Here is a 27,668-nt window from a genome sequence, read left to right as displayed (position 1 = left end):
GACTGAAGGCCAGACTGGAGCCTGCTCCAGGCTTAGGCAGCTGCAATCCCTCTGTAGACTGGGACCACATCTGTAGCTTCATCTCCAGCTCCCTCTCAGGGAGCAGAAATGTGTCCCAACCCTGCTGGGACAGTGGAGTCGGGAAGCAAGGCGCAATGTTCAAGTTGGACCCCTTAGTCCTGACAAGAGGAGACCCCTTCCTGTTAAAGGGGCAGGGATCCCACGGCTCAGAAGCATGGTACAACAGAGCCTGCCTGGCCTGCGGCGCCCCCTGCAGGGTGGGCGGGGGATGCCTGGCCTATGCCTGCCCCTGCTCTATTTCAGCAGCCAGGATCGCAGATGAAAGTTTGGTTCATAGCAAGGTCATGGCCATCACCCATTTGTCACCCCAGGTCCCAGGTAAACACAAGGTTACTCCCTGGCAGGGCTGGGTCACAGGCTCCTAGGAGGAGTGTCGTGAGCACAAAGTGCCATGGGGCAGCTGAAATGAACAAAGGCCCATAGTAGCAAAAGAGAGGGCTGAGGCTTACAGTCAACGTGACCCTACTGTTCTCACAAGGGCAAGTCACGGGCCTCCTGGCATGTGGCAGGGCCCACTCACGCATGCACAACAGCGAGAGACCAAGACACAGTACTGGGGTCTGTTGCAGGAAAAAATGGTAGACTTGGAGGTTTAAAAGAACACGAAGTCAAACCGGGCATAGTGGTGACACCTTTAATCCCAGCACCTGGGAGGCAGAGGCAGGTGGATATCTGAGCTGAAGTCCAGCCTGGTCTACAGAGCGAGTTCCAGGACAGCCAGGGCTACACAGAGAAACCCGACTCAAAACAAAACAAAACAAAACCACCAACCCACAAACTTGTCACCTTGTGATTCAAAACCCAAGATGGAATTTCCTACAATGAGAACCAGGTGGCAGGGCCACATCCCTTCTGGAGGCTCCCGAGTGGAATCTAGAAGGTTCTTTAAGCTGTGGGAATTTGGGCCCTGCACGTGGAGGCCAGCAGCACTGTACCTGTCTGACCTTCTCCCAGCGGCACCCTCTCTCCCGGCACAGCAAGGAGAGGCTCCCGTGCCCACTCTGCCACCCAAAAGGATGCTTCACAGATGCTTAGCCCTAGTCACATTTGCTTGCTGTGTCATGATGGTGCTGGGGGTGAACCCAGGCCTGGTGTGTGCTGGGCAAGTTCTCTGCCACTGAGCTACTCCCTGAGCCCTCTGCAGTCTCCAGCCGGGGATGGTGCCCTAGCCAGAGGACCTGGACATACTTGCTGGCCATTATGCCCCTACTTCACATGGCCCCACCAGGGACCACCCTGGTTCAGGGAAAGGGGGACTAAGCAGGGGCTGAAAGCAGGGTTATAAAGATCCTTTCCTCTTCCTTGGGATCAAGAGGTCTGTGGGGTGCTCAGTTACTAGACAGGACCCCACTTTCCACCAGGGCTCTGAAATTCAGTCTCCCTTTATGGCAAGATGAAGGCAGGGATGCAGATTTGGGCTCTCCAGGCTGGGGAACCCTAACATCACACTCCCTGCTGAGGACTCAAGCTCCACCCCTGCTCCTACTGTAGGGCAGCCTATTTCAGCCTCTGTGGCCTCCTGCCTTGGTCACACTGCAGTCACGGATCCCTGAAGGATATGGGCATTTTCTCTCCAGCACAGAACTTTTTGCTGCCCTGGTTAGGTGAGACAAGAGCTTGTCTGAGACATCGTGGACTCGGAGTCTCCTGGGGCAAGGCCGGTGAAGGGGTTGGAACAGAGTGCACCCCTGAACTCCCAAGTAGTCAGCTCTATTCTCCCAATGTTTCTGGAAGCGTCCTGTGTAGGTTATGCAGTCCATGCTCCTAGGCCTAAGAGTCGCTCTATATGGAAAAGGAAGCCTGTAGAAAGACTGGTCCTCACAGGGGCTTTGGGTCCTTGGATGTAGCTACTTCTGTTTGGTGGGGGCTGCGCAGTGGGTTTCTCCAGCAGTGGGCTCACTCATGAAGGCGAGGTTCCTCAACTTTGATGTCTGGGGTCTAGGCTTGAGCTGGAGGTTTGTTTTGTTCTCTTTGAGATGTCTTGAACTTCCTACATTGCCCAGGCTAGCCTACAACTTAATGATTTTCCTGCCTCAGCCTTCTGAGTATCCAGAATGATAAATGTGCCACTGCCCAGATGGAGGCCAGGACTGAGACCAAGGAGGCAAAAGCGAACTCTGGGACTCTCTACAACACACACACACACACACACACACACACACACACACACACACACACACACACACACCTTTCACATATGACAGGCAAAAGTTGGAACTTTTGGATTTAAGCTTGCCTCATGCTCCACCTCAAAAATCTCCCAATGGGGGTCACAGGGTCTGTCTCGAAGACATCTGACTTTTAAACCTCCTTCCAGACCCCCCTCCCCATTCTCCTGTCCTGCAATGCCCAGCTGGAGGAGGGAGGGAGAGGAGGGGGGGGGAGTCCAAACTCCCACGGTTCCTGCAGACTCACTCCCCTATCCCATCAATCAAACTAGCTGGATCTCCCGAGTATCAGCATCCTCTCCAAAGCTGGTTTATAACTGTCCTTAAACAGAATGCTGACCCCTCACATGGGCCATTTCCTTCCCATTCTGCCCTCTCCTCTTCCAGGTAACCCAGATCTCCCCACTCCTACCCATGGTGTACAGACCAATCATGTCCCTTATGTTTCCTATAAGCAGCCACCTCTGCTCATATCCCGCAATAGTCCTATCTTAGAGCCACAGGAGCGGAAAGGGGCCCATTGTGTCTGAATGACTCTCCATCTTACGGTCTACCCTAGACCCCATTTGGGTTCAGGATCTGACTCAGCCAGGCCCGACTAGAAGGCAGTAATGTGGGTTTCTGATGTTAAGCTCCCATCTTTGTTCTGCTGGGGTGGAGGACAACAGATGGGGGCTGTAGCTCACAGACACCAGGCAGGATGAATGTCAAAAGCTCTTTACTAGGCCCCAGGGCCTTCAGAAGCAGTCCTCACAGAGTCTGGGCAGGCCATCCCCAGCAGCTCCAGCTGCGCAGGAAGTGAGTGGGTGAGGGAATCCACATGTCTTCCTCCTATTGTGAAGGGTCTAGGAAGATGCTAAACCCACAGCTGCTCCACGCCACCACCCCCCCCCAGCCTCTCCCCAATTCCCAGCATCTAGATCTGTCTTGGGGTGGGAAAGAAGCCTAGGCCTCCAGCACAGGAAACTGGCTTGAGACCAGCCACCTGTTCTGCTTAAATGTTACTAGGCGCAGTGGTGAGGAGCAGGGGGCAGCGGAGGAGAGGGCCAGCAGGCTGGTTCTTTCCCTGGGGCCCCAAACCCCCAGCTTGGCTCACCGAGGACAGCGAGTGACTGAGGTAGCATGGCTAAGCTAGGCAAAGCTAGAGCGGTGGTGGATGGCTAGATGAGACCCAGCATGGAGGCCTCCCTTGCCCAAGCCCTAGGTCACCAGTCCCGCTCGGCCGGCTCTCGGTAGGGCAGGCCTAAGAGCCTGAAGACGTCCTTCTCTGTGGGGGTGGGCAGCACCTGGCCAGGCCCCACCTTGGCACCTTGGCTGTTCCGGACCACAGCTGCGCTGAGGGCGTGCTCTGACAGGCTCATGCCCTTGGTCTTGGCCAGAGCACGCATGGACCGGTTGAAGTGAGCAGAGCCAGTGAAGTAGAGCAGGGCACAGGCAAACTCACTGTAGGGCACGACGATGATGTCCAGTCGCCGGTGCCGCTGCCCGGGCCCTGGAAGCCGGCACACACCCAAGTACTTCTGCTGCTGGCCATTCTCCTCCAGCCTCACCAAGTCATCTGTGAGGAACCCTGGCCCAATACAAGGGGTGTCTAGTAGAGTAAGAGGCCAGGTCCTACCTGGACCCTCCCAAGATGCCTAAACCCCTGAATTCTCTATTCCCAGTTTACCCTGCCCCACATCTATGGAACGTGGACCTATCACCAGGCGAGGCCTTCCATCTGTAGGATGTCGGGCACTGTTTCTACAGTGTCTTTGGACTCAGGAGAGGTGGGATTCTTGCAAAGAACTTAGAGGTGACAACTGTGACATGGCTGACCCCTTCCAGCCTGCCCACCCAAGGACAAGAGTGGATACCTTGCTGCCGAAGGCTGTCAAGGAGGCGGCTGAAGATGCCCTGGTGGGACCGGCCATCTGGGTGAGTAATGAGCACATCCACGTCCCCGCAGGTCATCTTCCCCCTTCGGTAGGAGCCACAGGCCACACACAGCAGCCCAGGATTGAAGGCCTGGGCTGACATCCGGACCTGGGGAAGAGTGGATGAGGGAGGGCTGAAGGCCTCTTCCATGACAGCATAAGACCTATGTCCCATGTCCCAGGCCTATGCCAAGCTTTATGCTAAGCTGAGCGGAGGCAACCAAGGCCCTGTAGAGACAAGCCTGGAGAGGCTGAAGACACTGGCTCTGCCTCAGCAGAAGGGCCCTGTGTAAGACAAGAGTCGCTCTTTGGATTCTGGCCCCAACCCGCACCCAGTGGCCAGGGTGCTTGTGAAACTCCACTGATGACAAAAGACCACGGCCCTGCAGCTCAAGCTGCCTATGGATCTGGGTGGGGCTGGTGGCAGTGTGTGGGAGTTAGGGTTTAAGGCATGAGCAGGTGGCTGGCAGAGAGCCTCCAACCTGGCTGGGAGAAAATGGAGCAAGGAATACCACAGCAGCTGTGGGTAAGAAGGACAGTAGGGAGTGGGCCTGGCCATTCTGGGAGGGGTAAGACTGGCCTGGCTATGGGACAGTTCTGAGGGGCCTAATTGAGGAGGAATAAGCCCATTAGCCTCCAGCAAACGCTGTGGAGGCCTTTTTATATGTAGATGTTTCCCGCCTTCACTGCAGGACACTGAGGTTCCTGGGGCCCTGGACACCTCAATTCCCCAGACCTGACAGGCAGTTACTAATCCCTTCAATCCCTTCTTAAGCCTCCCAGGAGAATGGGAAGAGGCGGCCCAGATGAGTAACCCATCAACCCTCTCCAGCTGGAGCCCTACTTGTGGGCAGGCTACACTGGTTCCAATGGGCTACCGGTAGGCTGGCAGCTGACCAGGACATTCCCTGGGCCTGGACACCGTAGCTGAGTGACGTGTCATCATTAGCAGCACAGCTTGGTGACGGGTTTACAATAGGGCCTCTCTATCCATCCAACACCAGTCCCATAGTTTCACGGCAGAACCGCAGGCTGACCCAGCTATCGCTGATCAAAACCCTAGGCCAGAGTGAAAGAATGTTGCCCACACCAGCTAACAAACAGCACAGACAGCTAGGACAGATACCCTGCCTCTCTTGACTCAACACTCAAACTTATATAAACCCAACCTTTAACTTGGCCACATCTTATTTCTTGGCCAAGTAAAACTCTCGCTTTCCTCCTGTGGTGCCGGGGATGGAAGCAGGGTCTTGGGCATTCTCGGCGATTCTACCTCTGGACCATAGTCAGCCTTGACAATTACAAATACTAAGAGCAGATACAGCAGGTCCCTGGGAGAACTCGCTAGCCAGGCTTACCCCTAACTAAATCCTGGCCATGCTCTCTTGGCCCCACCCCTAATCCTATGAGTTTTCATCTGAACCCAACCAATCCTGAGCAGCCCTACACTCGTGCAAAGAGACACAGGCACCTGGGCCATTTGTGCATGCTGAGGGGAGAAGTCCATAGTTCTCTTTTCTTGCCTTTTTTCTTTCTTTTTTTTTTTTTTAAAGACAGGGTTTCTCTGTGTAGCCCTGGCTGTCCTGGAACTCACTTTGTAGAGCAGGCTGGCCTCACACTCAGAGATCCGCCTGCCTCGGCCTTCAGGGTGCTGGGGTTAAAGGCTGCCCCACCACTCCTGGCCCCATTGTTTTTATCAAGTCCTCAGGGATCACCACCTCTGTCCTGGCCCCGCATCTGGTCAGTTTAAACTCCCACATCCCAGTCCTTGGAACTGTCTGCCTCCACTCTAGGCCACCAGTGCCCATGCTCTCTGACCCTGAGACACTCACCCACAGGCTACTGTCGCAGTGCCCGCTCTCACCTGATGCCCTCTGGGCCTACAGCTCCAGTCACAATCTTCTCTTTGCGATCTCTGGCAACCCTGTAACTACCTCCGCCCGTTGGACTGCCCAGCTAGGGGTCAGGGGCTCCTGACGTCAAGCCTTAGCGATCCCAGAGCCATGCTTACCGTCTGCTCGATGTCTGCAGCCTCCTCTCTGGGCATGCGCTCCAGGAAGTCATCATAGTGCTTCAAGCCAATGGCCTGCTGAGTGGTCAGTGAACCCAGGTTTCGGATGTCTTGTAGGTTCCGGAAACCCTGGGAAGAAACAGCCAGAGAGGAGGCTATGAGGACCCAGGACTCATGGAGTGTATGGAGCAGACGGCACAGGTGACTGCTGCAGCGGCCACCATGGAAGACATATGGCAAGACTGACCAAGTCCAGCGCAGTGGGACACACCGTAATCTGGGGGGGGGGGGTGCTGGTCCCTGATCCCTGATCTAAAATGGCTCTGGGCTTCCCTCTCACCAGCTCCCAAGATCGTTCTTGGCATGGCCAGGTTAGGGAGCCACATTTTAGACATGGAGACCAAAGCCTGGACTCCTCGGAAAGTCCCTTGCCGGAGCCAGGTAAGTTTCTAGGAGTTTAAGGCCAGCCTGGTCTACATAGCAAGTTCTAGGCTAGCCAAAGCCACATAGTGAGACACTGTCTCAAAAAAAAAAAAAAAAAAAAAAAAAAAAAACACCAAACAAACAAACAAACCAAAAACCTAACAAACAGAAAGTCCCTTGCTGGTCTGTGGGATAGAGTAAATGTTTTTATTGTTCTTGTCCACACTTCAAGGACACTAAGCCGCACTACTGTTCAGGGGACAGGAGAGGGACCGATGTGAACTCTGGTAGCCTTGAAAAGTGATCCCTTTGTAGTTGGATCCATTCCCATGAGAACACAGGGTGGGAAAACACAAGGACCCTGGCTCTTGCAGTGAAGATGGGGTACGGCTAGATGGGTAGGGTGTGACCTGATGGTACCACATCTGGGCAGTCTTAGTCCCAGCTCCCCAGATGTTGGAGAAGAGCTCCAAGACAGGCACACTGTCACTGATGTGGTCTAGTTTCCGCAGATGCCCACTCTCAAGGATCTCCACAATCTTCTCAGCCATGCGCTTGCCAATCCCTGGGATGCTACAGGCCTCCTAGAGAGGGAGCGGTACAGAGGAGGGGTAAGAAGCTAGGAAGTGAGAGCCAGAGGAAGGGGATCTGGCTCCTTCAGCAGAGTGTCTGCCCAAAAGCCAGCCCAGGAACCATATGGGACTTGTCCCTTGGTTCCCAGAGACCAGCAGTAGGAAGTAGAGAAAATGGCCAGGAGTGGTAGTGCATGCCTTCAATCCCAGAACTCCTGGAGGCAGAAGTGCGTGCAGGCAGAGGCACATCTCCAAGTTCCAGACCAGTCAGGGCCGGAACACTGACCGGGGGTCACTGGAACACACTGACTGGGGTCACTGGAACACACTGTCTGGGGGTTACCTATGCCCTTCAGTGCTACAGGGACCATCTTTCAACCTTACAAAAACGTTGTGAATGGGTTACTGTGTTTAGTTTCAAGTGACTGGAAAACTGACAGAGAACTTATCTACAGAGTATACAATAAATGGGCTTTAAACTTCTTTGCTTTTGTTTTTCCAGACAGGGTTTCACCATGTAACTCTGGCTGTCTTGGAGCTAACTCTGTAGACCAGGCTGGCCTCAAACTCACAGAGTTCCTCCTGCCTCAGTCTCTCGAGTGCTGGGATTAAAGGTGTACACCACCACTGCCCAGCTGACCTTATTCTTAAAAACACTTGGAAGTAGAGGGAAAGTATAATAAACCCGTAGGCATCCTTTTCCCAGTCCTAATAATTTTTCTGGTCTGTTTTCAACTACTTATTATTATTATTATCAATGTGTCTCTGTTTAAATCCCAGCCATTATAAAATCTTAACCACTAAATTCGATGTCCATTGCCATTAACCACTAGCTAATAAAGAGACCTCTTCCCAACCTCCAAGTACCTGGTAGGAGCTGACAGGCTTGTGGAAGCTCTTGAGGGCATTGATGGCCTTGGCATAGCCCAGGGCCCTCCACTTGTCCCCCTGGACACTGTAGGCTTTAGCGAGCACTTCCAGCTTCTCTGTGATGTGTTGGTTGTAGTTAGTGGCCTTCTGGCTTGAGGGCTGTGCACAGACCCACTTCTCCAGGGCTTCTGGGGCTGGGTCAGGCACAGCGCCTCCCTCAGGAGGAGTGGGATAGTGTCCGCTGATCAAGGCTTCCAGATCTGCTGAGCTAACCTGGGGCATTTCCTCGTCACTGCTTTCATCGCCTGAGCCGAGCTGGAAACAAACAGAAGAAACAGTAAGTCTGAGCCCTCAAGTGACGGTTGTGTTTGGTGGACAGCGTGTCTCCTACTTCGCCTCAAAGATGAGGTTGCAACTACTGCACTGGGCTTGTGCCTTCTTCGGTGTAGGGCCCAGGGCTAGATGGCAGAGGTGGCTTGGTGAATGCAGACGTCAGGAATGTTGGGTAGAGAAGAGCAGATGCATAATCAAGAGAGACCTAGAACTCTCTGTATAAGAACCAGCCTTTCCACTTCTGTGGTCAGGGCCGAGATGGGAGCTTCTCACCTGGGCTGGGGTTCTTGGTGCCTTTTCTGCCTTTGCAGGAGGAGGTGCATCTCTGGTGTGAGGAGGGGAAGGAGAGAGGGTTGTCCTGGATACAGCCTCCTGGGTGCCTCCATTTGCCTTGCTGGGCTGTGGTTGGTCCAAGGAACTAGAGGGTAGTGGAGGTCACAGGCAGTTAGGGTACCAAAAGTCTCACCTGTCTCCGTTCCCGACCTTTCCCTCCACTGAAACCTTGGTTTCCAAGTATGTATGATTTTAAAAGTAGGAGTTATTTTTGAACAACTCAAGATGGAAACTCAAGATGGTATCAACAGACACTTGAGAAAGGCTAGGGGCAGCCTACCTCTTGGGGATGGAGACACTGAATCCAGCCGTGTCCATCAGCCTTCTCTCCTGTAGGCACAAGCTCAGCCAGGCTGACTTCACCAGCTGAGCACTGGGGGGTAGTTGGGGCAGTCTGAGGAGCCAGAGAGCCCGCTCACAGTCCATATTTTCATCCACCACAATGTGAGTGACTCCTGGGGCCTGGGCAGAGCATATCTGGCCACCATGATGGATAATCTGCTTCTCAAAGAGCTCTGCCCGGGCTCGTCCAATGCCAGTGGACATAACGTGAGCCCTCAGGGAACTCAGCCATTCTGTAGAGAGGATATTCAAATGCCTATTATCACAACAGTTATTATTATTTTATTATTATTATTTTATTACCATTTCTATTATTTAAGGCAAGATCTCATGTCTGGCCAGGCTGACCTCAAACTCATTATGTAGCAGAGGATAACCTTGAACTCCCCATTCTCCTGTCTCTACCTTCAAGTGCTGGGATTACAGATGTATGTATGTCATAGGGCTGGAAAACTTTTAGATACAGTCACAATGAACCATTTGAAATCATCTCCCTTCAAAGTAATCATTTTCTGCCATCCAGAGATTAAAATGCCTTCGAAGAATCCTGCCAAAAGCACAGCAAATTCTTCAAGGACCATCACTTGAATGCTGGGGGTTAGAACTTGTGTCCTGTCCCTGGTGCAAACTAGAGCAGTGCCTGGTATCTCCCAGGCCATCTATAAGTATTTGTGACTGAATAAATGAGGCCTTCTTGCTTTGAACACAGTTCAAAAATCATTTTATCGCTTTTTTTTTTTTCCAGCAAAGCACACATTTCTTACCATTATAAGTTCCTTGCCCTCGGTTTAGAGGACTCGGCTTCCAACCCCTTAAAATCTCTGCCATCTACTTAACAATTTTGGTGGCAAAACCACTTGGAACAAGCCCGAGGACTCAGGGGGTTTTGTTTGCTCCTGGCGCTGCCTCAGGGACAACAAAGAATTCTAAGGGCCGCTTCTTGAGGAATCAGGGAATATTTGCTTACTGAGGTCTTGATAACACAGCAAACAGCCTATCAAAGACAAAGTACAGCTGTGGTGGTGCACGCCTTTAATTCCAGCACTCAGGAGGCAGAAGCCAGTCTGCTTTACAGAGCTAGTTCCAGGACAACCAGAGCTACACAGAGAAACCCTGTCCTGAAAAACAGAGAGAGAGAAACAGCCGGTGGATGTGGGGTTACTACGGCACACCTGTAAGCCCAGCACTTGGGAGACTGAGACAGGAGGATCGGGAGCTTAAGGTCTTTCTCAGCTATAAGGCAAGATCAAAGTTACCATGGGACTCTAAACAAGAGAAAAGGTCAGACACCAAAGCCACAGCAAGGTAGGTGTAAAGAGACCGGGGCCCTCCACAGGTAAGGCCACCTCCACTATCTGGACGAAAACAACAGAAGGCTGTGGGTCACGTGTGAGTTCAGAGAGTGGGCCAGCTTACCTCCAGCTTCTCCGGCCTCCCGTTTGGGAATCTTTGCAAGTGCTTTTGATGGTGGATCTGCATGAATTTTCTTTCGCTTAGGAAATGCTTTCAAGATGCCCTGGGGGTCCATTGCCTGGACAGCTGGATGGCTGGATCCTTGCCTTTCTGTTTAAGGATGGATGTCATGCAGAAGTCCACGTCTGAGGGCTGCCCCAGATTATTTGGTGTACAGAAGCAGGCTTTGGGAGCAAGAGACCCCTTCTCAGAGGTCCCAGGGACCCCAGCTAAACGTCAGTGGTTTAATACGAGCTACACACACAGCAGCCTTTCAGCTTTAAGAGTATTTGAGGGAAGTCAGGGGAAGGCTGGGACTATGGAAGTCGGGTCGGGGGTGGCTTTTGACGCAAAGCAAAGAGCATTTAAGAGAGGGGAGCTCTGCAGACCGGGCGCAGAGTCGGCCTCTGCTCCCACTTCCAAGAGCCTTTTCCAAAATGAAAAGGGGCCAGGAAACGGGATTACATCTTCAGCAAAGCCTTCATCTCCCCAGAAAAGCGGCCTCTGAAGGACACGTGCAGGGCACGCCAACCTCGCGTCATCGGAGGGAAACTTGGGGGAACGTTGCAGACGCCGTGCACCTGCCCTGTCGCAGCCTCGTGGGGTGGGGTGGGGGCTGGGCTGCAGGGAAGTGGGGTGCAGGTGTGAGGTGCCCTCACAGCTGGGGGTGGGCGCGACCGGAGCAGCTGTGCCACGCGCACTGCGTGTGCAGCTGGCGTGAGCCGGGGGCTCCCAGCTGGGTCCGGGAGAGCTGGTGCTGGGGCCCTAAGAGCCCTCGGAGCCTCCCGACGCGGCCGAGCCGCAGGGTCTGGGCCAGAATCTCCCCCAAAGACAAACAAACTCACCATGGGAGCCAATGAAAACGGACCCGAGTGTGTGTGGGGGCGGGGGGGGGGAGAAAGGGAGTTCCCAGAATACCTTCCGGGTCATCCGGAAGTGACCCTCGGCCCAGCCGTTGCCATGGAAGTGGCCGCGCGTTGTTGGGCGGAGGGAAGATGGCGGTGACTAGCTGGCTGGAGAGTTTGCGGGCTGCCGAGAAGACGGCGCTGCTGCAGGACGGTAACTCGAGCCCTGCGTCCTCCCGTCCTCCCCCAGGGCGGGCTCTACGCGCTGCTCGCAGGGAGGGCCTCAGCCTGGGTGGGCAGGGCGGGATTGTCGCGGCCCTCGGCCACGCCAGCTTCCCGCATTTGCAGAGGAGGAAACTGAGGCCCAGGGAGACGGCTGGGGTGGAACCCCGGTCTCTGCTCACCCACCTCTCGTTTTCCTTACACCATCCCGCCCCGCTCTGAGTTCTGTTGGCAATTCCCAATAATTCATTTTACTCTCATCATCGTTCCCCAGAGCTGTCCTGAGAGGCGAAATTTCCCACCCCCGCCACTTACTTTTTCTCACTGAAATCAGGAAGGTTTTAGACTAGCCCCAGGTTTTATAGGTAGTCAGGTATAACTGCATCGTGATGTGGGTCCTATTGATGATGGCAGCGCGGTGGCAGAGAATGGAGGGACACTAGGGTTTTAGATCGACTCTGCCATTAATTCATCTATTAATTTGTTAGAACCGCATTTTCTTCAACTATAAATGAAGCACGTGGGCTGCCATTGTTATTTCAGAGGTCCTTCCCAACTGTGTTTTGTCTAGAGTGGATTTCTAAATGTTCTCTGATTATTGGGAGAGCTAGAATAGGGCCAAAGGCTAAATGACAAGTAACGGGAGTTTGAGATGTCAAGCTTTTCCTATCCTGCAATTGGCCAATCTAAGTCTACCTCTACTTTCCTGGACCCACTTAGCAGCCAGGGTGAATTGGTTCTGAATTCTTCCCTTTAAAGCTTAACAGCTGGGGCTTATATCCACAGGTAACTGCTAATCAAAGGAACCTGGTTTATGGAAATTAAAAGCAGGTTTCATTTGTTCCTAACCACAGCATTTGGGGAGGCCTTTGGTATGTGCCAGATGCTATGCTAGAGTAAATAGAAAAGCAAGCACAAACACAAACAAAAGGACCTATGGCCTGTGGTCAAGAAAGACATGTAAGTCAATAGCAGCTTGCATTGGGATCTTAGCAGGAGATTGCAGCCCATGCCTGTCATGGAGGCTAAGGCAGGAGACCCTAGGTGGTTTTTTTTTTTTTGGGGGGGCGCATTGAGACACTGTGAAATGCTAAGAAAGCATGGAGGTGAAAATCATTTTCTCTGTGGATAATCACCAAACAGGAGAGGTGGTGTTTGCAATCACCAAACAGGAGAGGGGGTTTTCAACCCCCTAAAGGACCATTGGCAGGTATCTGATAAGTAGAAATGAAGTGTGAGTGTATAGCTGGTTGAGTGTTAGGAAAACAGTCACCTCCAGCCATTCTGGCACTGCCTGCATTATCAGGTGCCTGGAGACAGATTAAGTAAGTCTCATGTCTCAGAAGGCTGTAAGGGGTAGAAGATGGCAGAAAGTGAAGGTAAGTCGGGACATGCTCTGGTCTCACAGTGTGAAGACCTCACAGGATAGTGGTCTTTCTGTTTGCATTTTGAGACAGGGTCTCACTAGTTCTCCTGGCTGACCTAAAACGTGCTGTGTAGATCAGGCTGGCCTTGAAGGCGTAGAGATCCTCCTGCCTCTATCTCCCTAGTTTTAGGATAAAGGGCATGTACCACCATGACTGATCTGGTTTTGTTTTTATTGTGGTTAAATAGTAACCATTTTTTAGGTGCACAGTTAGGTGTCATTAATTTCACATTTGTATTGTGTTGCAACTGTCACCACCATCCATCTCCAAAACTTTTCATTCTCAAAACCAACCCTGGCTTCTCCCCAGCCCCTAGCAACCACCATTCTTCCTTGGGTCTCAGTTAGTGTGACTAATCTAAGAGCCTCATGTAAGTGGAGTCAAATAGCATCTGATGCCATTATTTCACACAGCACAAGGTTCTTAAGCTTATCCATGTTGTCATATGTGCAGGATTTCCTTTTTTTATATTTTGTGCATGCTTGTGGAGGACAGAGGTCAACCTTGGGTTTATTGTGTTTGTTTTAACATTTATATGTGTGCATTTGTACTCCTGACATAGCATATGTATGGAGATAAGAGGACAACTAGTGGGAATTGGTTCTTTCCCTCTACCCAATGAGTTTTGGGCTCAATCAGGTCATCAAGGCCGGTGACAAGCATTTTCACCAGCTCAGCTGCCTCTTGCTGGTCTCTATCTTGTTTTGAGAAACAGTCTCTCTCTGGGGCCTAGGGCTTGCCAATTAGGCTGGCTGGCTGTTGTGAGCCCCAGGATCCTCTGCCTCCAACTGCCCAGTCACGGGATTATATGATTTGTCACCGCCCCAGACTTTGTATGTGAATGCTGAGGACCAAATCCGGGTCCTCATGCTTGAGAGACCTGCTGACTGTACCTGCGCAATGTCAGCCTCTTACTGTGTGTGTGTACTCTTCCCCAACGTCCGTCCCTCTGCTGATGGGCTCTTGGTTGCTTCTGTCTATTGACTGACGTGAACGTAACTATTCAGGTGCATGCTAAAGTCTGCTTTGTTGCTTCTGATCATAGGGCAGTATTGGGGGGGGTATGATGTATTAGTGTGTGATGCTTGCATGTAAGTGTGCAGGAGCACATACCCATATGCATGCACACAGAGGCCATAGCAGGATGCCAGGTGTGTGAAGGTCAGATTTTTCACTGCAACCCTCTGTTAGTCTCTGCCTTATTGGCTTTTGGGACCTGCTGTTTCTGCCTCCCAATGCTGGGGTTACAGGCATGCACAGTAGGATGCTAAGATTCAAACTCAGTTCCTCATGCCTGCAGTGCAAGCAATCTTACCCGTGAAGTATTCAGATTTTTAAGGGGGTTGATATTGTTATTATTGTTGTTGTTATTGTTGTTATTGATATTGTTGATTGATTGTTGAGGCCTGCCCAGAGTCCATTAGGAATGACTCAAGGAAACTGTGTCCTAGAGGAGTGAATTAAACAGGAAAAAGCCACCTTAGGGCTCTTATTCTTGAAGTTGATGGAGGTTCCTTCTATCAGTCTTCCTGAGGCAGCTTAGCTACCTGTATCTACTTACCTGCCTGGAAGAAAAAGAAGGCATTGCACAGCCCTCCCTTGAGCAAGTGCTTGTAGGCTAGGAGACTCCCATGGGTTCTGTTATCAATGTTTTTCATACTTTCAGTCAGCATTTGAGTTCCTGCTACATACCATGTCCTGTGGCTGAGCTCGGGGAAACCATGGACTCTCCACTCCCCCAACCCAATAGAAGAGACAAGCAATAACCAAGACTCACATAAGACATGTAAAACCATAAACCAAGTGTGTGTCAGGAAGATCCATGATGATAGCATCCCAGAATCTGCTGGGAGTGGCCTAGAGATGTGTAAATGAAGGCGGAGTGCCGGTGTGGTTGGAAGGGCCTGTCAGGAAACCCAGCTCACGTCAGAGCCTGTAGCCCTGGATGTAGGAAATGACATAGGATGTCATTTATACCAGATGCATTTTAACACTCTCCTGGTATGGGGTAAATGCTGTGCTGTGAGGTAGACTCAAATACAGAGCGGGCACAGAGGAGGAAGAGGCTCATCTGCCACGGTGGCTGGGCTGCGAGTGACAGGTAAGGGAGACTTGCAGTGGAAGTGTTGTTCCAACTAGGTTTTGAAGAGTGAGGAAAGTTCTGAGGTTGAGAAGAAACTTGGCCTTTTTGATGGTGGGAGCAGCATAGCAAATGTGTTCAGAGAAGGGAAGGGAAGGGAGCGTGGAACACATCTTATAAGTGATGGTGGCCATTAGTTGGCAAGAAGCTCAGGGGAGGCTCTGGCCAGGTCCTCAGGCTGTTGTGGTTTGGGGGATAAAGGGCTCAGTCTGCAGGGGGCAAGGCCAAGGGCGGCTTTGTGGTAAAGCGCTCTTCCTTTGCTTTGTGTGTAGGGAAGAGGATGGTGCATTATTTGTTCCCAGATGGGAAGGAAATGGCAGAAGAATATGACGAGAAGACAAGTGAACTACTTGGTAAGTGTGGGGCTCCTGGAGGGTCCTCGGCAGCTCCTGGCACCGGTCGAGGCCCACTGAATGCGCCTGGCCTTAGGCTTGACCTCAGTGTGACCCTGAAAAGCAGAGCGGCCCTTTGCCCAGTACAGCCCGCCCACCCCCACCTCCAGATAAACGGGAGGGTGACCGAGCCTCTCTCGGTCAGGAGTGGGGTTCTAAGAAACAATGGAATTTCAGCAGATCACAGAGGAGGCTGGGTAGAAGGGAGTGTGGTAAAACCGAGGCTCGCTCAAGGTTTTTGCTTGCTTGTTCTGTTGTTTCCTGAAGCCACACCAAGGGCAAACATCAGATGTGGCAGCTTCTGACCTCACCCCTAGATGATACCATTAAATAAATACGACCCTCATCTTTTTTTTTTTTTTTTTTTTTTTTGACCCCCATCTTGAAGAATGATGTAAACCGGGTAGGAGTGGTGATTTTGCGGCACAATTGCTTTTGTGCCCACAGGTTCCCCCTCCATAAGAACAGGCTCGTGAATAGGAGGTCCAGCTCGGATTTCTGGGGATTATTTGATTTGCCTGTTCTCTGTTCCCGGGATGCACATCGGCATTAACTGACTTCCCAGAGTTGGGTGACTGGCCCTGTGACCCAGGGCTCAAAGCTGTCCGCCATGGGAGCTGGTCTCTTTATTAAGTTGCATGTGAAATGCTAAGACCAATGATGGAATCATGGGCTGAGTTATTTTCCTGCCTTTATCCCTGACTTTCATTTCTTCCTGGGTCTGATCGACAGGTAGTATTGGTGAGGGAATTTCTTTTTCCCCTTTCCCGACAGCTCATAAATGTCTCGAACTGACAACATTGGTTACATTGGTTTGCATATTCTGTCAGTCTCCAGTCTTCAAATGTGTGCCCTGCGCATGCTCGATTGCAGTGAAGTGTTGGTCCTCTCTTATTATGAGCTGCTTGGGCTCCAGTCCCAATTGGTTTAGTCTGGCGCTATTAAAAATCTTGATGTGTTTAGCATATGACACTGATTCGTTGGAAACCAATAGAGTAGTAATACCCTCAGAATGCATTGTAATTTATAGTGCTCCCAGGGGGTGACAGCCTTGGAATGTCTAACAGGGGAGAAGTTATAAAAGCAGAGGTCACGTGAGCTAGCCACCACCGTCACCCTGAGCCCAGCCACAGCTCCTGCCCAGCCCCTCTTGTCACTTCTTTTCTCCACACAGCAAATAAAGCAGGTAGGGCTGTGGAGGCCATAAAAATAGACAGACAACCCGGCCCCTTTGCCATGCTTGAGTGTGATATTAAAATTAAGAATGAGGCCAGGTTCCTTTCTGTAGTGCGCTGTGCTCTGCCGTACCATTTCTAGTGGTGGCAGGTTGGGCTAGACCATGGCCTTCAAACTTCCTTTTGTTTAACAGCAAGAACTGTTAGGGACATAGTCACCATGTGGCTGGTTTACCTAATAGTGACACTAACACACTACCTGGGCATCATTCCAGGGGCTTTACCTGACTTACGTCATGTAAGCATCTTCATGAAGGCCCCACGACATAGGCACTGTGTCCCCATTTTACAGTTGAAGGAGTAAGCTGAGAGATGTTAACACCATGTTAAAAATCACAAAGCTGGGAGGCGTCTGAGCCAGAGGGAAGCTTGGCTCCATCCCAGGAAGTGTTTAAGCCGCAGTGTACAGCGGCATAGTGTTAGAGCTAAGAACATTTAAATCCTCTTCACTTTATTTTGTTCTTGTTTTCTCAAGGCTTGGTCCTCCTATGTAGCCTGGAACTCACTGTGTAGCCCAGGCTGGGTAACCCTCCCATCTAAGCCTCCATAGGGCTGAGATTAAAGGTGTGTGCAACCAAGCTCTAAGATCCATTTCTTATTTTTTTATCTCCCCCAACCTCCAACCCAACTCCCCTTGCAAAGAACTGTCCACTACTAGGGTTTTTGTTTGTTTTTGAGACAAGATCTCTATGCATTACCTAGGCTGGCCTCAAACTTTTAAGGCTCTTATGGTCCTCAGGCCTCAAGTGTGCTGAGTGGCTGGGACTGAGCACATGCCACCATGTCTAGCTATTAATGTAAATGTTATAAACATAATCTCAGGACCAGAACTGGTTTGTGCACACTATGAAGTGGAATGTAGATATGGTTTTTGCGGCAGTAAGAGGAATGGTTTCCATTTTTTCCCTAGCTAAAACACAAATTTGATAATTGGTCAAACAGGTTTTCTGCTAGAAAAAAAAAAAAAAAAAAAAGCTCAGAAAGTAATTTACAGAGGAAGAATTGCCAGTAGGTGTGCATCTGTCTGGGACAAAGTTCCTCCAGTCGGTGTTAATAAGCATGTTAGTGTCATCTTTTTTCTACCCTCTCGGGGCTATTCATTCCCACCCCCCACAATGAACGCTGTATGTATTCATAGAGAAAAAGCTGAAGGGCCTTGTAACAATGATCGGAACATCAAACCAAGCCCCAGAAGAACACAGCGTGTCCAGGGGGCCGAGGCTGAAGGGCAGACCGTCCCCCAGCGATTACATTTGGATTACCTCTTAATCTGCTTTGGTATTTGACCGCCAGCCTAACCACCACAGGCCGCATTTGGAGGATATTGAGCACTTTCATCCCCAGGCCCTTCAGCGGCTTTATAAATGGCCCACTCGATTCCCTTCAGCCTCCTCAGGGATGGGCCACGGCAGCTGTTTAATAGCCACATAGCAATGTTGCAGTGTTTTAGGGCAGAAAAGAAGAATCCTGCATCCAGTGTAAGCTGCAGGGAGTATTTAGGAAGGGGAATGTAATTATCCGTATTGGAAGTGGGCCAGGCCTCGGAGCTTTGGGGAAAGGGGCCTTTAGGACCTGCACTTTCCAGCCCACCTGAAAGATGGGGCTGCTTTCAGCTGTCTGGGGCATCCGCCTGCGTCCTGCTGACTTGGGGAAAGGCCCCCAGGCACTGCCTCCTTCATACATCGCCTGTCAGACCCTTTATGGGATCATTGAAGTCTCCTTCCAGAGCCTGGCCCTGACTCAGCCGAGAAGAGATGACAGCGTCCCAGGGAGCTGCCTTGTGCACACCAGCTTGGGTTTAACATATAATCAAATCAGAGTGACAGCAGGTGGCAACGGTCCTCTGTTGCTGCAGGAGCTGTCCTTGAGTACAGGAACAAAGGTGACACCGGAAAACCAAGACTGTTTCTGCATGTGCACACTGATGGCCACATGTGAGAGGAAAAGTAAGGACTCCAGAACCTTCCATGGATCTTGCCTCTTGAAAGACTGGAAAGGGAACTCCTGTGTTACACTCTAGGAATATTATTCCCCAAGGAGAAATAAGGAAACCAGAAGTGTTGGGACTTTTCCTTCTAGGGCAGGCTTCTGTGGAAAACTGAGCTGCCATCTGCATTCTGGGGAAAGCTGCAGTGACTCTTGGCCCGAGGAGCAATAGTGATGGTGTCCCTAGGTCACACGACAGAGCCCATCATCACAGGGCCATCTTGCTTCGCCAGCCCAGCTATAAATTCATCATATTTCCCCTGCGGATAACCAAACCTGGGCTTTAAAGACTGCAGTATAAGAATAGAAACACAAGCTGGGCATGGTGGCGTACACCTTTGATCCCGGCACTCGGGAGGCAGAGGCAGGCAGATCTCTGTGAGTTCAAGGCCAGCCTGGTCTACAGAGTGAGTTCTGGGACAGTCAGGACTGCATAGAGAGACCCTGTCTCCAAACCAACAATGAAAAAGAAAGAAATGGAGTGCTGAAGAAAGCTTTTAGGGTATCACATCTGTTAAGAGCCCTGGAGACTGTAGTCCTCCTCTTTATTGATGACTGAATTCTGAGTGGGGGGCTATACGACCTGAGTTCTCTGTTGTTTTAAGACAGGGTTTTGGTATCTAGCCCAAGATAGCCTATAGCCTCTGTTCTGCCAGCCCTCTAAGTATGTGGCGCATGAATTTCAACTGTCCCTTTTGCAAGTGGGTCTCACTGTTCCTCAGTAATTCTTTACCCTCAGACCCCTGGAAAATAAAGGCAAGGGTTAAAGGCGAGTAGCTGGGGAAGAAGCGCTTTCTCCTTGACAAGTAGAGGCCCAGACATTCCTAAGTGAACTCGCCCTCACTCCTGCAATGGCTGTGTTCCACCGTACAGTAACGCCATGGGGACCTGGAGGTGCCCAACACTAAGTGGCCTCAGCCAGGCACAGTGGCCCACGCTGTTAATCGCAGCACCTGCAGGGCAGAGGCAGGTGGATCTCTGTGAGTTCACAGCCAGTCTGGTCTACAGAGCGAGTTGTCGGACTGTCGGAGCTACACAGTAAGACCCTGTCTTGGAAAAAGCCAAGTGGTCTCAGGTGCCTGTCTGTGTCCTGTACCCTGGCAAGAGAGCCATCGCCAGCACTGTTCTCAGGGCATCGGGAGAGGCCATTTTCTGCTCATTTGCTTCTACACATAGCTGTTGCTGGGTTTTCGCTCCCCCTTCTTCCTAGTGCTGAGGAGCAAACCCAGGGTCTTACGTGTGCTGGGCAAAGGCTCCACCACTAAGCTGCACCCCAGTCTGTGCACAGCATGTTATACATAGTTTGAGGACCCAGGGGTGATGTTTTCTGTAGTGGGGAACAGGCTTTGTCATCTCGTCACAGTAAGCTGCTGCTAGGAGGTAGCTGTCACTTGTTTGCACCTGTGACAGAGGCCCCTGAGGCTGTCTTGCACTGAGGTGTTCCAGTGGCTGCCTTTGCTAACCCTCCCAGTCACAGTCCATTCACTTAAGGAAGTATTTGTGGGAGGAAGAAGTTGCCTAGAAAGCATATTTCCAAGTTTTACTCGTCCTTATTAATTTTCATTATAAACTTGCAAATGTGTTTCTAGGGAGAATTTTGGGCCCTAAGATGTAATAAAACCACACTGCAGAATGCAGCAGACCTTATAAAAAGCCCATATTCAAGGGAAGGTTCTAATTCTACATCACGGATTTGTGTGGCTTTTGTGCTCACAGGAGTGTGCATGTGCAAGCCTGGCCCCAGCTCCTCAGGTGCTGCAGGCCTGATGCTGCCCCCCTTCTGCCCCTTCCTGGAAAGAGACCTGTCCCTGGAAGTAGCTGTTATAGCCCACCAGGCCCTTTCCAAGGTGTTCAGCTCCTAGAGCAGCTAGCTATAGGAGGCTGCAAGATTTTAGCAGTGACTGCTCAGCCCTTGCTGGAGGATGCCCCAACTCAGCAGCCCAGGCGTCTTACTACAGCAGAAGGGCAGGGACAGAGGGTGCCCCTCGGGACAGCATCTCCTCTGTGGGACCACATAGCAGCAGCCACCAGCACAGGGCTGAGTGGGGTTCGGGGAGACCCTGGCTGTTTTCCCAGTCCTGCCCACTGAACTCAGGTCTGGATTTATGATTTCCACAATAAACGTGCCTTATTTTAAAAGACAACAAAACAAAACCCAAACAGGCAGGGTGAGTTAGGTCTGTAAGCCCAGCCAGCACCCATGATGCTGAGCCAGAAAACCACCTGAGATGGATCAGTAGTGGCCTAGGCTACAGACCTAAAGGAAGGAGGAGCAGAGCTTAAAAACATCCACCACAACCACCACAACAAATCCTTTCACAGATAGTAATGGTGGCCTTTGCCAGCTCTCTGCGTTCTCCTCGGTGCCACAGACCATGACTCCTCTCAGAGCCGTATCCCAGTTCCGGCTGCCTGTCTCACTCTCCGTGCACTTTGCAAGCTGTTGCTGCTGAAGTGGCCTAGTTTGATTTCACAGGTTATACGATGACGCACAGAGACCCAGCCTTGGAGAGGAAGCGCCAGCTTGTCCTGTTCCAGTTACACAATGTCCTGCTCCCTTTTGGTGGGAAAGAGCTTTCATTCTTTGTTTCTCTTCCCAGTGAGAAAATGGCGCGTGAAAAATGCCCTGGGGGCCTTGGGCCAGTGGCAGCTTGAAGTGGGTGAGCCAATGCTGTCAGGAGCCGGGAGCCTGGGGTCCGAGCTCATCAAGGAAAGTAATGCCAATGTATGTCTGTTTGTCCAGTGTCTTATGGGGACTGGGAGGAGCCTTCTGACCACTCAGGGCAGGGACCACGATTTATTCACCACCTTCTATCCACTGTGCCCACCTAGCCACACTAGGTTTGTGTGAACACCAAAGGGTTTATCATGGCCATTCCAGGGCAAGGTCTTCCTGTGGGAGCCATGGGGAAGACCAGAGAGAATGATTCCTGTCAGGCTCTGCCTAGAGCCTGGGGAGGGTGAGGGGCCAACTCTTTGTACCTTTCCCCAAGAATGGCCCTTGATAACCTGAGCATCGTAGACATGCCTGTAATGCCAGCACATGGGGAGGTAGAATCAGGAGAAGCAGAAATTCAAGGTCATTCTACATATGGGCCCTGAGGCTGACCTGGGCCGATTGGCTTTTCACAGCCCATCTTCATGCGCAAGGACACCAAAACAAGTTTCCAGTGGCGGATTCGAAATCTCCCCTACCCGAAGGATGTCTATAGTGTCTCTGTGGCCCAGAAAGAGCGCTGCATCATTGTTAGAACGACCAACAAAAAGTGAGTGGCGTGGTGGGCAGCTGTGTACTTGTGTGTGAGCTGGGGTAGAATGGGCGCGATCTCAGGGGCGCTGAGGGGCGTGAGGTGGCTGTGGGGCAGCAGCTCCACCAAGCTAGAGCCCGAGCCAGTTTGGAACCTGGCACGGACTGGGGTCATGTGACTGACTCTGTAGTTTCACTCTAAGGTTGTTATGTCCATGACCTGGTGAACTTAGGGAACTTAGGGAGCCATGTCCTGGAAGGTACCCCTCCCTGGGCTAAGGGGAAGTAGGTAGAAGTTTGGCTCTTGGAAACCTCTAGAATTCCGTTTCCGATCTGCTGGGAGAAGGCAGCAGGTGCTGAGGTTTTCTGGTCACCGTTGAGTCTAGAAGTGAATCCGTTTCAACCTGAGCTGCAGAGAATAATGGGGCCAATTCTAAACTGGGGCTTCATTTTGGGAGATTTTTTTTTTAATCTCCTCATCCACAAGCTGCCAAACTACCCAGCTTGCTGCTTGGGGTACAGAGCCTAACCCCATGGTGCCAGTACACCATCTACTGTTTCACGTGAGAAACCCCTTCGGGTGGAGTGGTACAGCCTCCCTCTGCCTAAGAGGCCTACCTACAGGGAAGCAGGGGAACTTCCTGCCGGCCGCCTGCAGCGCAGCCCCGAGTCCTGCCCCCTCTTAGCGCCCCCACTTCCTGTCACTTTGGCAGGGTTAAGGGGACAAGGGAAAGGGTAGAGATGAATGAATTAATTTCAGGATTATTGCTGTCCATGCAGCCAGCAGCCCCTGTAGTGGACCCTGTCTATAAATACAAAGTCATAATAATAAGGGTTTGCGTTTATAAAGCACACTGAAGCCCTCAGATAAAAGGCAGTTTATTCCCGTTATTGTTCTCATCATTAACAGGAGTCAGTGCCTAAAGTGGGGTTTAGCAATTTCAGACAACAGAGAAATTGCCTGCAGGAAAACAAACTCCGTGCTTCAGCAAGCATTCCCTGGCGTCCAAAGCCCTGGGTCCAAACTGGGAACAAAAGTGCTTCTGATAGCATTTGAATCTGCAGCCTAGCACTTTGTGGACCTGGCTGCTGCCTCCTTTTTGTCCCCCAGAGGTCACTGTGGAATACAGATATCAGGCAGAAATGTGATTACAAGCGAGCGTTAGAAGAGAAGCTAGCTAGCTCACCAAAAATTTCATCTGTGAGCCGTCCTCTGGGCCCCATCTCCTGCAAGGCAAGCGTATGCCATATATACCATAGGTGGCGCTGTTGGCCAGGGGCTCTGTGGCTAGTGGGGCATTCTAGCACCCAAGGGCAGGGTTTGGGGACATTTTTGAGATGCTATTAGAGGCAAGGTAGGATGGGTGTGGTACCCTAGGAGGAAGGCTTCCCACAAAGGGGAAAAATGATATTTTGGTGCCCACTCTGGAACTGAGTTTCTGAGTCCTAACTAGGCTCACCTGCCCCCTGCAGGTCCCTCTTTTAGGAAGTAGACCGGAGAGGCCACCAAACTTAACCAGCTCTTTCCTGTGCCCGATGGAATGTCTACCTTCCACCTGGAGAAATACAATCCTTACCTGTACTTCCTTCCAGCCATCAAACAAAACACAACAGGGTTTTATATGAGCAGAGTTTAGTTTCTTCTAGAATACTTTTTAAATCTCTTTCCTGATCATCACATCATCAGAGGTGGACATGAAGCATATTTATTCTCATCTATATGTTAATGGTCATAGAAATGCATATAAAAACCATAAAGTGGCATATGCAGAGACTAGTATCGCCGAGGCATTTTTCCCACCACGACACTTTTCTTCTCGGACCCCACCTTTCTTTACAATGAGGTGTGCCCTCGTCGTAATATTCTGGACCGTGGTTCCTGACCAGAGCTACACAGTTGCCTTGTTGGTGTCTGCCTGGCTCCTGCAGAACTGGGCTAGTCACTCTGCTTGACGAAGTTGACCCAGTGTCTGGTGGTAGTTCTTGGCCTCGGGTATTAATAAGATGAACGGGAAGGAAGAACCCTTTTCTATAGGATCCTGGTGTGGCACCATCTGCTCCTGATAAGCTGTTTGTGTAAAGAAGGTTCCACGTCTCAGCCTGGAAGCTGGCAGCTGCAAGTGCAAAGATGGAGTGTGCTGGACTAGAAGGCTCTGGCTTAGATCTAGCTTCTGCCTGCCAGGTGTCAATGGTAGATTCCGGCCAAGTTCTCCTCACTTGTGGAAAGCGTGCTTACAATACCTCACAACAGTTTGAGGAAATTGACATCACATACATGCATACACCCTATACCATGGCCAAGCTGCCAAAGCAAGGGATCTGAAGAGAGCCTGGCTAACTTGGCATTGACGATACTGTAACTGGGGTTTTATTAGTGAGTATTACTAGACGACCCGACTCTGCTCGGATAACTGGGACAGTCAGACTCGGTGGGATTCCCTTTGGTAAGACTCTGAGAACCTTGAGCATGGGCCTGTTCATTGTGACTCTACAGACAGCAGGAAGTAGCCATGTAGTTTGCCCAGTACTTGAGGTTTAAGTTTCTTTACCTGCTGCCACTCTCAGGGCAGGATTGGCTGGGGACTTCTTTGGATACCTGCCAGGCCGGTGTGCAGGTTAGAGATGTATAGGGCAGGGCCTGTACAACTGTCCACAGCGGCCCTGCCCCTGCCTCAGCTCTCCCTCCGCAGCTTCCACCCTGCCCAATCTGCGCCCCTTCCCATTCACAGTGTGAGGGGTTGCAGGGAATTGGGTGGGGGGTACAAGTAGACTGGGACAAGAAGTCACTCTGACCTTTCCAGAAGCACAGTGGGTTCCTGTCTCCAGTTGCTGGTGATACACTTAGTTCGGTTATTGTCGTGGCAAGCCCTAAGAAGAGTGGGTGCCCTGTGCAGAGGGAAAGGCAGAGGAGCCCTTCACTCACCAGCAGACTGGATGCCAGGCGTCTCCACCCAATAAACGAAATCCATGGTATTTAGGGCCTGGACTTCGCCTGGCACCGGCGACCTCCATTCCCTAGACTGGAGGCAGGAGTAGGGGAAGGAAGGGGCAAGCCATACACCTTAAATTCTCTGTGATCCTGAAGTTGCTTTGGGGGGTGTGGGGGTGGGGACGAGCCCTGAGCTGCAGCTCCTCCATTGGCCCCGCCTGGGGTGGGAGGGGCTTCTCTCCTGGTCCTGCTTTCTGTGTATATTTGCAGGGAAGATGTTAACACTTCCTAACAAGCCTTTGTGTTCACCTAATCTCCACTGTTTAACCTTTGACCCCCTGCTATTATCAGTGTCTGCCACCTTTGCTAGCCTGGCCGGGCCCCAGGAAAAGCCTCACTCAGCCTGTGGGCTAGGAAGAGGGTGTAGCAGGCATTCCGCCCACTGCCCCCACTGCCGCAGATGGATCGCCTTTCCCTGGGGCAGAGCTTTGGAAAAGAAAGCAACCTGCAGTACCATTAGGGTCCCCAGCCCCCACTCCTTTTGAACTGTCAGTCTTTAAATAAACATTCTTTTCCTTCTTTGGGTCCCAGCACCTTGGTGGGGAGACGGAACTCGGGAAGAGAGGGGCCCCAGAGCCTCTTCTGAACTGAGGGATTTGAGCAGGGAAGACAGGGCAGAAACAGTGCATTGATGTCAACTCTCTGAGTCCCCAGGGCATCAGGGCTTTTGAAGTGGACTCTGAGTAGCTGTCACCACAAGGGCCAGGCCCCTCTGAAGTATTAAAAGGGCCGTTCTCTCCAGGCCCTTCTCTTGAGTTTGTTTGTACCTGCCCGGGGCATTTCCCTCCTCAGCCCGCACAGCCGCTCTCTCTACAGAAAGTGACTTGTCCAGGTAGGGGCTCTAGCAGCCCTTGGCTAGTGCCCAGCCCACACGTCCACTAAGGAAGTTGAGAGGAAGGGCCTTTCTTTAGGCTCTCATCTAGCAAGCATCAGGTGAGGACCAGGCTTGAGAAAATCTCTGCCCCTGACTCCGCTGCTGACAGCTGACCGGGAAAGCAGGCAGCATCCTCAACTGCGTTCCCTCTTGGCAAAGTCTGGGAGTCTGTGCTGTGTGGTTGGTTTTGTGTTTACTGTACACGAAAAGGAAGAGTCTGAGGTCGGCCCCACTGGTCTCTTGTCCTCCCAGGGAGACGGCCCCTTGAGGTGGACTTTGCTTCCTGTCTGGCTTTAGGCCTGGAAAGACACATGGTTGTCATGGTGGGGACAAAAGTGGCCCAATCTTTCAGTGAGTTACTACTCATATAAGTAGTAACTGTAAGACTTGAGGTAAACAGCCCTAGAGACCCTGCTGATGCTTGTTAGGATAAATGTCCCATTTTCTGGTGTCCCCTGGGCAGCTCTTTGTGTACCTGAGTGCCAGCCCTCTTGGTGAGTCACCTCCACCCCTGGGCTAACCACAGAGCTCTCACTGGCTCTGCTCACCTTTGGTTGGCCTGGCCTAAGACTACCACCATCCTTTTGACTCCAGAACCACAAACGAACCAGGCCGTGCTTGTGGGTCCCCCCTTCCTGTCTAGCTGCATAGAAAGTGGGGGGCTGTGTAGAAACCGGACAAGGGAGCTGGTGCCCAACTGTGGGGCTGCCATGTTGCTTCCCCAGCAGGCTCTTGGCGTCTCCACAGGTACTACAAGAAGTTCTCCGTCCCTGACCTAGACAGACACCAGCTTCCTCTGGATGACTCTGCACTCAGCTTTGCTCACGCCAGCTGCACCCTGATCATCTCTGTAAGATTTGTCCAGACTTGGCGGCAGGAAGAGGTCCCTCTTCCCTCACCCACCTCCCTGCCTCCAGGCGTCCCAAGCCCTAGGTGTGCTTGTTGAAGAACAGGCATCTCCTACTCATGGGGAGAGGGGGTGGGGGTGGGTAGACACCAAGAAAGAGCCACCCCACCCCTCGGGGATGGGGGCATGACACCTAACAGTATGATGGAGACTGGTGAAAAGTCACAGACCTTGGGTCCTCATCGCGGGGCCGTCCCTCCCCAGCCATGGGGCCTGAGCAAGTCCTTCAGACCTGTACACCTAGGTCCCCTCATGTACAAGGAGCCAGGGTGAGTGTGTGGGCAGAGGGGCTGGTAACTGAGTTACGCTTTCTCCCTGGTTCCCTCCACAGTATCAGAAGCCAAAGGAGGTCATGGCGGCTGAGTCAGAGCTACAGAAGGAGCTAAAGAAGGTAAAGACGGCCCACGGCAGTGACGGGGACTGTAAGACCCAGTAGCTGTCCTGAGCCTTGCACCTCCAGGGTTGAGGAAGCTGCGAGACTGCGGGCTTGGCTCTCCTGGCACGGGCTTCTTCCCTTCTAAGGACTAGAGTCCACAGAACTGGCTCTTGGGGCACAGCGTGCCTCTGCCCACGGTTTTGTTCCTGAGTAAAGTCATCTGGAGTTGTTCTAGAAGGATTGCCCTTTTATCTATTTCTGTGTGGTGCCTGTCTCCAGGCACCCTGGCCTTCCTAGAGGAGATGCTGGTGTGATGACTCCCTCCTCCCATCCTGGAGACCTGCCACACAAGCCTCCCAGCTAAAGGGGGAAGAGTGGGGCTAAGGCTGCGCATCTTTGCAAGCTCCCCTGTGCTGGCCTAGGAAAGACTCACCTGAGGCCTATGGCAGCACATCAGCAATCTTGGGAAGAGCACAGAATGTTAACACGCCATGGTTATTAAAGTGAGGACCGTTACAGTTTGTCAA

The 27,668-nt window shown here is 51.7% G+C and overlaps 2 protein-coding genes across 3 annotated transcripts; one reads left to right on the top strand and one right to left on the bottom strand.

The window, feature by feature from the left end:
- Positions 1-2,950: 2,950 nt before the first annotated feature.
- On the bottom strand, positions 2,951-11,446 carry Poll (DNA polymerase lambda). The gene is made up of 9 exons (XM_051199657.1): positions 11,347-11,446; positions 10,466-10,612; positions 8,988-9,282; positions 8,648-8,792; positions 8,039-8,356; positions 7,010-7,183; positions 6,177-6,305; positions 4,106-4,274; positions 2,951-3,819 (listed from the first exon to the last, which is right to left on the bottom strand). Exons 1-9 carry the CDS (start codon positions 11,429-11,431, stop codon positions 3,455-3,457), a joined length of 1,827 nt encoding a protein of 608 aa, XP_051055614.1. The 5' UTR covers positions 11,432-11,446; the 3' UTR covers positions 2,951-3,454.
- On the top strand, positions 11,426-27,668 carry Dpcd (deleted in primary ciliary dyskinesia homolog (mouse)). Of its 2 annotated transcripts, XM_051199658.1 has the most exons (6): positions 11,426-11,560; positions 15,408-15,488; positions 21,349-21,473; positions 21,881-22,014; positions 26,606-26,708; positions 27,097-27,668. In XM_051199658.1, exons 1-6 carry the CDS (start codon positions 11,497-11,499, stop codon positions 27,199-27,201), a joined length of 612 nt encoding a protein of 203 aa, XP_051055615.1. In that variant the 5' UTR covers positions 11,426-11,496; the 3' UTR covers positions 27,202-27,668. The 2 variants fall into 2 exon arrangements, with proteins under 2 accessions (XP_051055615.1, XP_051055616.1); XM_051199659.1 differs by lacking the exon at positions 15,408-15,488 and having other exon boundaries at positions 11,445-11,560.

The sequence above is a fragment of the Phodopus roborovskii genome, unplaced genomic scaffold (genome assembly GCF_943737965.1).
Source record: "Phodopus roborovskii unplaced genomic scaffold, PHOROB, whole genome shotgun sequence".
NCBI lineage: Eukaryota > Metazoa > Chordata > Mammalia > Rodentia > Cricetidae > Phodopus > Phodopus roborovskii.
This window is presented reverse-complemented; position numbering and strand designations above follow the sequence as displayed.

What these genes read in the sequence shown, in the direction of transcription:
- Dpcd (XM_051199658.1), top strand. Translation starts at nt 11,497, where the DNA reads ATGGCGGTGACTAGCTGGCTGGAGAGTTTGCGGGCTGCCGAGAAGACG. An exon ending in GACGGCGCTGCTGCAGGACG is followed by an intron (nt 11,561 to 15,407) that starts GTAACTCGAGCC and finishes CTTTGTGTGTAG; the next exon opens with GGAAGAGGATGGTGCATTAT. An exon ending in GTTAGAACGACCAACAAAAA is followed by an intron (nt 22,015 to 26,605) that starts GTGAGTGGCGTG and finishes GCGTCTCCACAG; the next exon opens with GTACTACAAGAAGTTCTCCG.
- Poll (XM_051199657.1), bottom strand. Translation starts at nt 11,431, where the DNA reads ATGACCCGGAAGGTATTCTGGGAACTCCCTTTCTCCCCCCCCCCGCCC. An exon ending in AGTGTCTCCATCCCCAAGAG is followed by an intron (nt 8,793 to 8,987) that starts GTAGGCTGCCCC and finishes ACTACCCTCTAG; the next exon opens with TTCCTTGGACCAACCACAGC. An exon ending in CTGCAGACATCGAGCAGACG is followed by an intron (nt 4,275 to 6,176) that starts GTAAGCATGGCT and finishes ACTCTTCCCCAG; the next exon opens with GTCCGGATGTCAGCCCAGGC.